General features: G+C 42.8%; 1 protein-coding gene and 1 long non-coding RNA gene across 2 annotated transcripts in view; both read right to left on the reverse strand.

Moving 5' to 3' along the window:
- LOC121922634 (transient receptor potential cation channel subfamily V member 6-like) overlaps nucleotides 1–1,537 on the reverse strand; it is a 51,816-nt gene extending 50,279 nt beyond the window's left edge. Inside the window, exon 1 of the mRNA XM_042452285.1 lies at nucleotides 1,328–1,537. Coding sequence (XP_042308219.1) covers nucleotides 1,328–1,467 — 140 coding nt within the window. The 5' untranslated portion in view covers nucleotides 1,468–1,537. The remainder of the gene's footprint in view (nucleotides 1–1,327) is intronic.
- Nucleotides 1,538–8,295: 6,758 nt separating this feature from the next.
- On the reverse strand, nucleotides 8,296–10,974 carry LOC121923484. Its single transcript, XR_006102384.1, has 2 exons — nucleotides 10,679–10,974; nucleotides 8,296–8,577 (listed from the first exon to the last, which is right to left on the reverse strand). It is a non-coding gene; the product is annotated as an uncharacterized LOC121923484 (long non-coding RNA).
- Between the last annotated feature and the right edge of the window lie 3,216 nt (nucleotides 10,975–14,190).

Below are 14,190 nucleotides of genomic sequence, written 5' to 3' on the forward strand. Positions count from 1 at the left end.
TCATGCCATGCACACCCTACATAAAAAGCATGCAGAAGGATCTTGCAGCACCTTTGAGACTAACCGAAAGAAAGAAGTGGGTAGCATGAGCTTTCATAGACTTGAGTCTACTTCCTCAGATGGATTTGGAAGGAGGCTGTAAGAAATCTCATGCTGCCCACTTCTTTCTTTCAGTTAGTCTCAAAGGTGCGGCGAGATCCCTGTGCAGACTGATCTTCCAGACTAACATGTGTTTGAATTCTACCTACATGAGAAGTATATTGATGCCTGTTCCACAAAACACCCAAGAGAAGGAGAAGGGACATCAGTCGGGACACCTGAGAGCTACTTTCCAGAGGGGTGATAGTCGGGGAAAACTGGGGCCAAAATTTGCTTGCCGTTCCCCTAAGACTTAGGGCTCTTCCTGGCCAAAGTGCACTCTCTCTCTCTCTCTCTCTCTCAATCACAAGCACAGAAGTTGAAATATGGGGTGATCCTAAGATAACAAGGGGAGATTCCTTGCCCCACTTCAGATTGCAACTAAGAGCCTGCTTCCTACATTTCAAAACAGGGCCCCAAACAACCTCCCATTAGGAAATCTTGGATTGGATGCTTTGGGGATTTCCAGGCCAGTACATGGCCAAGGTGGTGCTGTGGTTTCTGTATAGCTGCGACTCTGGGGACCAGGGTTCGAGTCCCCGCTCAAGCATAAAAACCCATTGGGTGACCTTGGGCAAGTCACACTCTCTCAGCCTCGGGGGATGGCAACGGCACAGACCCCTCTGAAGAAACATGTCAAAAACATCTTGAAGGCGCATGGCAACAAACATAGCCGGGCATTGGAAAAAAGGGGGTTCCCCTCACTCCTCTGACTTGGGGGTCACACTCTCTCATCCTCAGAAGGCGGCAAAGGCAAACCCTCTTCTGAAGAAACCTGCCAAGAAACCCCCATGATAGGGTTGCCTTTGGGTCGCCCTAAATCAGAAGCGTCTTGAAGGCTGAACATACATACGCAGCGAGTCCTTGTTATCCACTGAGGTTTGGTTCCCCATGGATAACAAAATCCGTGGATGCTCAAGTCCCATTCGAGACAACGGCATGGGCATGGCAAAACGGTGCCCCTTATCTAAAAGAGCTAAATCAAGGTTTGCTTTTTGGAATGTGTGTGTATGAATATTTTCAAGCCGTGGATGCTTGAATCCGTGGATAAAAAAACCTGTGGATAAGGAGGGCTGACTGTCCACACTCTCTCTCAGCCTCGAGGGTCAATAGAAGGAAACCCTCTGAAGTAGCTGAGCAGGGAAACTCTCCTGGAGGGACTTTGCAGGCTGGGTCTCCCCTGGCTTACCTTTTCTGCTGGGAGAGATGCGCCTCGTCCAGGCTCCTGGGTCCGGCTTCTCTTTGGCCCTCGTCCGCCCTCCAGCCCCGGCTCACCCTCTTCCAGAGGGAGCCGCAGGGACCCTTCTCGCCGGGCAGTGGAACCCCCATGGCTCTCTCTCCCTCCTTGGCTTCCTTTCTGGCGCCACAGGAGGAAAGGAAAGGACTCAAGTGCTGCTGAGCCTCCTTTGGACCCCCCAGAGCCCTTTCCCTCCTGGGCTCAAGGCAGCAGCAACAGAAGGGCAGCTGGGCAGCCTCAGCCAAGAGCCAAGGGACTGCCAGGGAAGGAGGGAGGCTGGCTCTAGGGAGGCTGGGAGCCCGCCTTCTGGGCCTCTGGGCGACGCCTTCCCTTCTTCTTCTCCTTCTCCTCCTCCTCCTTTTTATTTTTCTCCTCCTCCTTCTCCTCCTCCTTTTTCTTCTTCTACTCCTTCTTCTCCTTCTCCCCTCACAGGCTGGAGCCCCACAGATATAGGGCCAGAGGCACCAATGGTAGTCAAGGCAGGCCTTAGGAAGAATCACAGAATCATAGAAGAGTTGGAAGAGACCCCAAGAAGGGCCATCCAGTCCAACCCCATTCTGCCATGCAGGAACTCTCAGTCAAAGCATCCCCAGCAGATGGCCATCCAGCCTCTGTTTCAAGACCTCCACTACACTCCAAAAGAGTGTGTTCCACTGTCAGACAGCCCTTACTGACAGGAGTTCCTCCTAATGTTGAGGTGGAATCTCTTTTCCTGCAGCTTGCATCCATTGCATCCTAGTCTCTGGAGCAGCAGAATACAAGCTTGCTCCCTCCTCAATATGACATCCCTTCAAGTATTTAAACAGGGCTATCATATCACCTCCCACAACGCCTTCCCTTCTTCTTCTCCCTCACCTCACAGGCTGGAGCCCCACATATATAATAAATAAATAAATAAATAATATTTTATTTGTATCCCCCCTCTCTATCGAAGGTAATCAAGACAGCTTACATATTAAAACTGCCTACAGAGCCTCAATATCCCCTCCCTTCCCTCTCCTAAAGCAGAATTAACCAAGGAAATATTAAAATTATCTAAAAACAGAATAATCCAATTAAAATATAAAATAAAATTGATATAGAGCCAGAGGTGGCAAATGGCGGCCAAGGCGGGCCGGAGGAAGAAGGCGCATTTTCTTCCCTCAGGGGCCCTGGGTCAAAGAGTCAGTCCGTCAGTCAACTGTTATTGCTTTGGATAAAAATGGCCTTTCGATAAAACAATATCACAGTGACAACAAAGTACATACATATCATCATTGCAACATCATGGTGTCACCCACCGCCTCCTCCTCCTCCTCCTCCCTTGCTGCATCCACACAGAATCTTTAGTAATGGTTCTGGGTTTTTTTGGGTGCTAATTTTCCTCATAAATCATCATTCCCATATATCGCCAAACACCATGGTAGTTTTTATTGTTGTTGCTGTCCACCCTCAAGTAGATCTTGACTCATGGTGATCCTGTGGATGAGACATCTCCAAGACCCCCTGTTCTCCACTGCTATGCTCAGTTCCTGCGAATTCATCCTCGAGTCCATCATCTAACATGTGGCCTTCCTCTCTTTCTGCTTCCCTCCACCTTTCCTAGCATTATTGTTTTTCCCAGTGAGTCATGCCCCCTCATGATGTGGCCAAAGTACAACAGCTTCAGTCTTGTCATCTTGGCTTCAAGAAAGATTTCTGGCTTGATCTGCTCTAGGACCCAATTGTTTGTCCTTTTGGCTATCCATGGGATCCTCAGCACTCTTCTCCAGCACCACATCTCACATGAATTAATTCTTTTCCTAGCTGCTTTTTTAACTGTCCAGTTCTCACATGCACACATGGTAATAGGGAATACAATGGCTTGTATGATTCTAACTTTCATGCTCAGTTGTATGTCTTTACATTTTAGAATATTTTTTAATTCTCTCATAGCTGCCCTCCCCATTCTTACTCTTTGACTTGCAGTCCCCATTCTGATCAATATTTGATCCCAGGTATGAAAATCCTTTTACTGTTTCTATTTCCTCATTGTCTAGGTTGAATCTCTGTGAGTTTTCTGTGGTCATTATCTTTGTTTTCTTTATGTTCAACAATAAGCCTGCCTTTGCACTTTTGGACTATGTGACCATGTTCTAAAACAGTTTATTCCTGACATTTTGCTTGCATCTGTGGCTGGCATCTTAATTCTCTGAAGATGCCAGCCACAGATGCAGGTGAAACGTCAGGAATAAACTCTTCTAGAACATGGCCACATAGCCCAAAAAACTCACAAAATGCTAGGAACAAGGGGATCGGCAATCCTGGATTTGATCCTAGCCAATAGGGAAGGGTTGGCCACTGGAATCAAAATAGCTGCTGCTTTAAGGGAAAGGACCCATGTAATGCTACAATTCACAATTGTAGGACAGGGCAGAGAAAAGTATAGTCAAACATGGACAGGGCTTCCTCTTTCTCACCTCCGTCCTTTAATCTCTGTCCAGCATTCAGCTGCACGCATTATCACATCCGCCCACCACTCTGACCTTTGCTGGCATCCCTTCACTGGCTCTCCCTCCCTTTCTGCATTCAGTATAAGCTCCTGCTGTCGACATTTAAAGCCCTCCATGGACTGCCCCCTCCTTACTTATCAGACCTTCTTTCTCCTCACCTTCCCACTAGGACCCTCCGTTCTGGTAGTCAAGATCTGCTGTCTCAGCCCAGGATTTCCTCTGCCCCATCTCAGATTCGCCCCTTTTCACTCGCTGCCCCTCACTCCTGGAACCTTCTTCCCCCGCGAACAAGAGCCATCACTTCTTTAACCAGCTTCAAAACAGAGTTGAAGATCATCCTGTTCAGAGAAGCGTTCCCAGGCCTTTCTTAATTGTCGCTTGCCTCCCTGGATGAAGATTAACCATCCATTATGAAGCCAAGCCCTCCCTCCAGTCCACCTGCCTTGGTCCAAGCCTTGGAGGTAGAGAAGACTGCTGGACCTCATCCCCTTCCCCACCACTACTCCCTTCTCCTTTTGTGTGGTGTCTTTTTAGATTGTAAGCCTGGATGGAGATCCTACATTGATCAGAAAGTTGGATTAGATGGCAATGAAGCCCCTACCAACTGTATGATTCTATGACTATACAGATGTCCTAACTACAAAGGAGGACAAGGCACTGCAAAAATGTAGGTAATTCATGAAAAATGTAGGACGTTTCCAAATAAAACACTCAAAACAATCATATAAATGTAAATCCATGCTTCTTAGTCATGCTCAGAATGGAGGTCATTTTTGAAATTCCACCTGGATGGGTCCTGGAAAAGGAGGACATCTGGTCACCCTGACTCTATACCATGGAATAAATTCTAATAGGCCCTCAATCCAGACATAATCATCCTTGTCTGAATATTTCCTTTTTTATATATATAAAGGAATTTAAATGTGGTGAATTCTTGGATACTGTGGACAAATGGTTTATCATCGGCTGATAAACATGGAAAGAAAGTTATTGTGTGCCCTCAAGTCACTTCTGACTTGTGGTGATGCTGAAGCCATATCACGGGGTTTTCTTGGCAGAATTCATTGAGCTGAAGTAGTCATTGAAAAGACTTGAGTCCAGCTTAAGTCCAAGTCAATGGACTCAATTTTCCATCACTGTTTCCAAATTATTTCCAAACCCTAATGGGAACCTATCTCAGGGCTAGAATCAAAGAATCGTAGAGTTGGAAGAGACCGCAAGGGCCATCCAGTCCAACCCCCTGCCATGCAGGAAATCACAATCAAAGCATCTCCAACAGATGGCCATCCAGCCTCTGTTTGAAGACCTCCAAGGAAGGAGAGTCCACTACACTTTGAGGGAGTTTGTTCCACTTTTAAACAGCCCTTACTGTCAGGAAGTTCCTCCTAATGTTGAGGTGGAATCTCTTTTCCTGCAGCTGGCATCCATTGCTCCGGGTCCTAGTCTCTGGAGCAGCAGAAAACAAGCTTGCTCCCTCTTCAATATGACATCCCTTCAAATATTTAAACAGGGCTATCATATCACCTCTTAACCTTCTCTTCTCCAGGCTAAACAACCCCAGCTTCTAAAGTCGTTCCTCATAGGACATGGTTTCCAGACCCTTCACCATTTTAGTCGCCCTCCTTTGGACACGCTCCAGTTTCTCAATGTCCTTTTTGAATTGTGGTGCCCAGAACTGGACACAGTATTCCAGCTGGGGCCTGACCAGAGCAGAATAGAGTGGCACTATTACTTCCCTTGATCTGGACACTATACTTCTATTGATGCAGCCTAAAATCCCATTGGCCTTGTTAGCTGCCACATCACACTGTTGACTCATATTCAACTTATGGTCTACTTGGACTCCTAGATCCCTTTCACACGGCTTTCTTGGAAAGATTTGCTCAGAGGGGGTTTGCTTTTGCCTTCCTCTAAGACTGAGAAAGTGTGACTTGCCCAGTGAGTTTCCATGACCAATCAGGGGTTTGAACCCTGTTCTCCAGAGTTTTAGTTCAACATCCAAATGCCATGCCGGCTCTCACTTTTGCTGGCCCTTGAATCCTTTTCTTCAGGTAGACTTTTGGCTATTAACTGTGCTGAATCTGGCAGTATAAAATGTAAACCTGTTTTCCCTAATCGGACGCCCTTCAGATTGTTGCACTGCATCTCCCATCAGCCTCTCCAGGATGGCATTTGATAAGAATTGTGTGATTTTTCTACCATTTTGGGAGAAAGGCAGGATATAAAATAAAATAAATTGTGGTTCAGCTCATCTAAAGTGGGCTGGATTTGAGAACCCTAGTTTAGAGAAATCTGATTTAAATGGTATCTCACATACCTCTAAACCTCTTTGAAACTATCAGAAGTGGAGATTTTATGATAGGCTATATCCTGACTCTTTCCACCAAGCATCATCAGAAACAGTCAGTAGCAGACCTAGCAATTTATCACACTAGGGAGATCCTGCTGAAAAACGGGATTTAAACTAGATTCGAATTTTTAAAAAACCCGCAAATGCAGGATGTTTATCACATATAATGACCCCCAAACTAAAATAACGTGAAGTTAATGCAGAGGTAAAGCAGAGAAAAACAGCAGCTTTTTACTTTCAGGAAGTTCCAAAAGTGAAAAGCTGCCATTTTTCTCTGCTTCACCTCTGGTTTAATTTCACGTTATTTCACTTTAACAGTGATGTTGTCTGATAAACTTCCCGCATTTGCATTTTTTCTTAATTTAAATCTAGTTTAAATCCTGTTTTTCAGCGGGATCTCCCTAGTGTGATAAACTCCCTAGTAAAAGTGGACACTGATGCTACTTTTGAATAATAAAGATGGTCTTCATTCCTCTTCATCACAGAGAGGGGGATGGGTCAGAAGATGACAACAGCACTAGTTCAAAGCTAGATAAGGCTGTGAGATACTCATTGTAGTAGGTGCCTTATAAATACCTCACACAGATAGGTAGGCAGATAAGTTCCTGTATTGTAAGCATTATGCAGCCTCATACTTCATCCCTTTCAGGCTCTCTGGCTCCAGGAGCATAAGCCATGCCTTTTTCTATCTTCTTGGTGCATTGTCATATCTCTTACCCGAACAATCACAAGGTATCTAGTGTGCAAATGCTACACCTGCAGTTTAAACAGTGAAACTATGAGACTATGAGACAAGTGGGCCATTAGCTCATTTTAAAGAAATTAATGATGGCCAATATATCATCTTTGTTGTCTCATTTTGCCTCTCTGCCACCCCACTCCTTGGAAAGCGTGAGAGAAAAGGATCCCATAGCAAAAGGGGAATTTCCACCCAGCCAGCGACACTATCAGACTCAACAGAACTGATGGGTTGTGAGAATTACTTTGGACTTTATTTACCTACCACAGATATGCCAAATTAGAAATTTAGCACAACAGGATGAGAGCTGGTATGCTATATGTGATGCAAACAGAGTACCAGAACCAACTTCACAAGTCCTGTCACATAGCTTGGTTTACTTCCAAGAGAGCTCCCCTAAACTAAATTGGGGTTGGGTGAAGAGATTTGCTCACTATTGCTATTTTTAATCACGTTGGAGCGAAGAAGAAACCCTTGCGTACAGTAATCACCAGACAGCTTCCAGTAGATCTGCCATCTACTCTGCTCATCCCGACCTACATCTTACATATAGCGAGATGATAGACTGAGCAGATAAACATGTGGACTGCACTATTACAGATGGCAGATGGTGGCAGAGGGGGGTTGACTTGAGAATACACTGGTCACCTACTTTGAGTTTTCCATTGTTATCCAAAATGCAAGGGTTCTGAGAGGACATCCACAATTGTATTCAGTCGGGGAACAAATTAGCTCAATAGGAAGCAGCAATAGGGCTCTGGGTGATGTTTTAAAGCCAGGGTCTAGCCTATGTATAACAGTTACCAACCCAAAGAACTCCAGAGTGTAGATTCCAAATAGTTTAGTTTTATTTATGGCAGCAAGGGAAATCAGCTTTTGCACAAAACACACACTCACACACACATACAAGAACTAATATAAAGGTGGTAAAGGTGGTAAGTGATAGTGATTTGAAGGAGGTACTTTATTGATTCAGGCACAAATCTCCGATCGGCCAAAGCGGTGAATCTGGTTCAGCATGCATCCTAGCACCTGGGTGAGCTATGTGTGCCAAGGAATCAAGGGAGAAACAAACAGAGTGAGTCTCTGAACTCAACCGAAATCTAATTGATGGTGCTCTAGACGGACATATTTATAGGATAAAATGTGTTCTGGAGCAGTTTCTCAGGAGTCTGAGTGGATTTTTCCAGTAGGAAGTATTGTCAGAGGTGTAAGGACATGGCAGGGCAATCAATCCAAATGTCTCAAACAAAAATGTCATCTCCACAGGTAAATGCCCTTTGATTCCCAACTGTTTGGCAAGTACCCAGTCTATTGCCCACCATCGCACTCTGAGAGAATGAGAGAAGCAGACATGTACTTACTTGAACCAGTGCCGCTACTTTATTGTCAGCCGATTCACAATATAGAGAAGGAAGGGAAAGAAAGTTTCTCCTGTCTTTAAGGAAACTCTTCACCACTTGCTAGTGAATTCTTTCTCCATGGGGCGCAGGAACACAGGAGTAACTGGTAGAAAGCAGAGACTTCAGCAAACAGAATCAGGTGCCTGGGCACCTGTTCATGGTGGCCTTGAGGGTATCTCTGTGTTGTTGTTTTCTTCTTATTTGAGAAGGTCTGCATGCATCATAAAGATTTCCTGTATCTTGGAACAAACATAGATCAGAAAGGAGACTTCAGTCAAATAAAAAGAATACTAGAAATGGGAAGGGCAGTTATGAAAAAAACTAGTCAAGATCCTAAAGAGTATAGATACACTACTGAGCATGAAAGTTGGAATTGTACAAGCCATTGTATTCCTCACCATCATGTATGGATGCGAGAGCTGGACAGTGAAGAAAGAAGATTGGAAAAATATGTGATGCTGGAGGAGAGTGCTGAGGATACTCTGGATAGCCAGAAACACAAACAAATGGGTCCTTGAACAGATCAAGTCTAAACTCTTTCTGGAAGCCAGGATGGCTAAATTAAGGCAGTCATACTTTGGCCACATCATGAGAAGGAATAAATTACTGGAAAAGACAATAATGGTAGGAAAGGTACAATGCAGGAGAAAGGAAGAAAGACTGTATGCTAGATGACAGACCCAACAAAGAAGGTCATGGGCCTGAATGTACAAGACCTAAGAAGAACATTGAAGGATAGAGGGGATTGGAGATGTCTCATCCACAGGGTAGCCATGAGTCAAGGTTGACTAGAGGACAGCTAACAACAACAAGAAACATACATTTGCAACCATCCCTACTATGAACACTAATCTGCTTTGGACATGTAAATAATCCCCTACCTCTGGAAAACCAGAAAATTAAGGAGAAGACAATGCTAATTCTCCCCAATCTGCTAGTACACTGTAACTATCTTTAGGAAGGGGATTTATATGACACTGTTCAATATGTGCATGTAGGTGTCAAGTGAGGGTGTGTATTCACAGATACTTGGGCGTGGTACATACCACCCTGAAAGGGTGGGCTGGAGGCATTCATTTTAACTCTGGAGGGACGTTGCAACAGGAAAACTGTGCGGCATCCCCGCACAGTAAAAATAACCTGGAAAAAACGGGCTCACGTCATGGGTGCGCCATTGGTGCACTGGTGATGTAAGCGATGCACAACAACTTCTGTATGCTGCACTTTGCTTACGTCATCATGGCGGCATCCGTGTGGATGGGACACCGCCATGATGCCACCACCGTTACATGCTAGGGTTCGGGAGCTTGCAGTTACTGCGCCCTCCCAAACTCTAGTATCGGCGGCGGCACACCACTTTTGGACTGTTTGCCCCCGGCCATATACACATTTCTGATGTGACTCTTCACTTTAATGTTTTAAATAGTTTTATTAATAATATTAACCTCAACTGGATTCTTGAGTGTTGCCTGCATTAAGTTACTACCGGTGGGCTTTTTATTTAATCCTTTGTTTTTATTTACTTGTAATATTGATGATGTTTGATCATAATCTAACTAGCTAAACAAATCTTTATAGAATCATAGAATCATAGAGTTGGAAGAGACAACAAAGGCCATTCAATGTGAACAATATGTCCTGTAACAGAGAAAAGGATTGTGTCATATTATGATGACCTGTTTTCAGTGTGGAAGTTGCCATTTTGAAATGTCCATGAAAAATAAACCTGATGCCCTCAAGGCCTATTATCTGCTTTGTTTTTTGCTATGCACTGTTTTGGAATAAGATATAGCTGTAAAGAGCAGTTATAATAATTTGATTTAGAATATTCTCAGCAAACAGATGCTGAGCTGAAAAGAAGAGCATCCTGAGAGAATGAATGGTGGAGGAGAGTGGGAGGCTAAAATTGCAAAAGACCAAAAGGTGCTGAGTACAAATTTTTACAAAGGACTCAGGGGATCAAAGAACTCTGAGCAACTGAGAAAAAGGAGCAGACAAGGAGATTAATGTTAGCTTATTACATCCTTCCATGTAAGAATCAATACTTTCCAAAGTTTTTCTCCCAGCTCAGTGCAATTATAAATGTTTTTGTACATTTTAAATGATTTTTCACATTTCATGTGTCTTCCTCCACCTCATTTGTTTAAGCAACATTTTTTACTTTATAGTGCCAGCAAAATTTTCACAACTTGGATTGTGAGAAGTACCTCGAACTTTACCTACCTACTACAGATACACAGAATTAGAAATTTAGCACAATTCACAAACACAGATTTCACAATTCACAGACACAGAAAAAGAACACACACTAACAAAAATCCTGAAATGTAAAAATCTTACCTCTGTGGGCTATTTCCCCAGCAGCATACTTAGATGTGGTAAAACATCTTTCATTGTCATGAGAAAAATTGTGAGTATTCTTGAAGTCTATAGTGGGCACATAATGGTGCTTTGGCAGTTGTGCTGTTCTGGGCTAAGAAAGCCAAAGAGTCTGCTGCAAAGGAGGGAAGGCTATATGTCACAACTTGGTTTGAATTTGCAGCCAAATATTAGGAATCCTGCTAAAATATACACAGAAGCCTGCAAGATAACTTCAGTTCCTAGGCTTCAGCATGGCACACTCTTCAGCAAGCCAAGTGTTGGAACATAGTAGCCTGTAGAAATCTAGCTGAATTATGCAACTCATAGATATTATGTTTGGTTGTTAATATCATATGGGATAAGAGATCTTGTGTACAACTGTATTTTGTTTCAATGTTATATGATAAATTGTTTAATTATTTGCTTTATAGATGGATAGTAAAACTGCTGTTTAATGGTGGTTGGGGGGAGAGAACTGAAACTAGCTATCACTGTAAAGTATCAAGATGATTGGAATGGCATCTATATGTAGGAGGAAAGTTTTTATCTTTTAATTTTGCTGAGGGTAAAAAGTGATGGAAAAGCACTGGTAAAATCAGGAATGACTTTCATGTTATGGGAACGGAAAATATAGCCCGCCATATTGATGGAGAAGGATAAGAGACTTTCTTTATGTTGTATGTTGGGGTTGGTACCCAGTTCTGGTAACATCTCTACAACTTCTGAACTAAAACCTTGCTGTCTGGAGGCTGCGGCTTCCCCGCAGACCAAAGCTGGGTGCCAGGTGACCGTCTTTTTTGGACGGTCTGTCCCATGCCTTTATTAGTCTTCCACATGGAAGCATAGAGTGTTCTATCCGCAACTAGATGGTAAAATATTTTCTTACCACACATTTTTTTCTAATTCTTCACCTATTATTCCTAAAAGAAATATTTTGGGATCTTTCTTGATTTTTTTTTTTTTTTTGGTAAGTCTCCTGTAGTTCCTTGTGTATTTGGAACCAAAAACTTTGAGCTATAGAGCAGGACCACCACATGTGAAGAAAAGTTCCCTTCTCTTTTTTACACTTTCAGCACTGATGTTGATTATTTTTGTTTATTTTTGCCAATTTAGCCAGTGTAAAATGCCATCTATGCTGCATTTTATGAACATTTCCCTCATGTTGTAGTTCAGCGTATGTTTTATTTTCATCTTCCAGATACCTTCCCATTCTTCTATATGGATTATTTCTCCCAAATCCTGCGCCCATCTGACCATATAATCTTTTACCTGCTCTTTTTCCATCTCCCACCCTAGCAGGATTTTATAATTTTTTTGCCACCAGATGGTCCGAATCCCTTAACAATACCTCCTCTAAATAAGTTTCAACTGGCATACTAATATTTTTATAGTCCAATATAAGTCTTTCCCTGATTTGCCTGTGAAGAAACCAGTTACATCTTATACCCTCTTTTAAAATTCTTCTATAGTTTTAAGTCTTAAATTAGTTCCCTCCAACCTTAATAGCTCCTTGTAGGTTACCCACTTATTTTCTAACATTTCATCATTTCTGTGTAGGGCTTCATTTGGTGATAAACTTAATGGTAACCTTATATTTATTTTTGTCCTATATTTCTCCCATACTTTCCATAAAGCATTCCTTATATAACGATTTTTAAGTCCCCGTTAACCTTAACTTTATCATAATGTAAATATGCGTGCCAACCATAGATGTTGTCTATATCTTCCAGAGCTCATAATTTTCTATCCTCCAACCTCAGCCACTCCTTTAGCCATTCCAATGCACAAGCATGAAAATAAAGTTTTAAATTAGGTAACCCAAGTCCTCCCCTGCTTACATCATCCTGTAGGAATTTTGTCTTGATTCTTGGCTTTCTTGCTGCCCAAATCAAATTATTAATGCCATGCTGCCAGTTTTTGTAAGGAATATCATTAATGGAATAGCTTGAAAAAGAAATAAAGCCCCTCCCGACCACCATCTTGAGGGGAGAGAAGCAGAGTCATGATGTGTTATGTATTGTTAATCTGATATTGGAAACCGCTTTGATCGTCCATGGAAAAGTGGTATACAAATAAAGCTTATTATTATTATTATTATTATTATTATTATTATAAAATCTGGTAGCACACACATCTTGATCACCGAAATACAACCTAATAGTGATAAATGAAGATTATTCCAATTCTCTAACTTTGTACTAATATTCTTCCATACTACTTCATAATTATTTTTGAATAAATCTGAGTTTGTTGTTGTAATTTGTACTCCCAGATATTTCACTTTGTTTTCTATTTTGAAATCCGCTCTCATCTTGAACAAGGAACTTAGGTGGGGTACAGACCACCAGAAAGAGGCTCCAGGGAGGTGCCTCTCTTTGCTCTGCGGCAGCGCCACAGCAACCAAACTGTGTGACACTGCTGCACAGCAACAAAGGAGCATTAAAAAGCACACTTGCACCGCTGCAAACCTACAAAAACATCTCGATGGTGTCACAGCTGCGCAGCGCAATTAGATGCTGCCCAGCTGTGACGTCATAGCTGTGCACTCTGTGTGGGTGGTGCTGCGCAGCTGCAACACCCTCATCACATGCTAGGGTTGTGGGGTGTGTGCACGTGCCGCCCCGAGGCAACCCTAGCACGTCATGGGTACACCACAAAGGGCCTGTCTGTACAGGGCCTTACTTACTTTTAGTAACCACAGTATTCTTTTCTAATCACTTAGACTGTCTATTTTATCTGCTTGAGAATCTTTCTTGGTATTGACATCAGGTTGACTGGGTAATAATTGTCTGAATGGATTACAATAATCTAACATAAAAATTAAGCCATCTTGGATGTATTAACCACTTGAGCCCATCAGGAGGGCAGGAGGGCAACATTGAGTACTTGAGCTGTTTTCCAAGCAAAGGAGTAGAGATATATTGGGATTTTCTGAAACAGCCCACATTATAGCACAAGAGCATCACAAAAGCTTAATTGCTTGATGGGGTTAGGGGAATAGTTCAGTTCCTGAGGAGGGGTAAGGTAGAAAATAACAGAGTAGAATGCTGGATATTCTACAGTTGCAAAAGTAATTGCAAAGCCTGCCCATTGTCTTGGATGCAAACTGAAAAGATGAAAGATGATCAGAGAGAGAGAGAGACAGATAGATTGATTCATGGAATTGGCAGGGTACTCAAGGGCTATCCAGTCCAACACACTGCCTGTGTCCACTGCTAAAGCACCCTTGTGAGTTAGCCATCTAACTTGTAGAGAGAGAGAGAGAGATGTGTGTGTTTGTATTTGTGTATGAGTGAGAGAATCGTGGTTCCAGTTTTTAAAAAGACTATAGTTTAGTATCAAAAGTGTGCTGTAAAAACTACTTTAGTCCTAGCAGGTTACTGAAGCTAAGAGGGGTAGGTGAGTACATATGCATCAAACTATATGTCTTTGTTAATATGCAGTTGAGTCATTACAATTTTCCTTTTGCGCCTTTATTATTTCTGGGTGCC

Source organism: Sceloporus undulatus, chromosome 2 (genome assembly GCF_019175285.1).
Source record: "Sceloporus undulatus isolate JIND9_A2432 ecotype Alabama chromosome 2, SceUnd_v1.1, whole genome shotgun sequence".
Lineage (NCBI taxonomy): Eukaryota > Metazoa > Chordata > Lepidosauria > Squamata > Phrynosomatidae > Sceloporus > Sceloporus undulatus.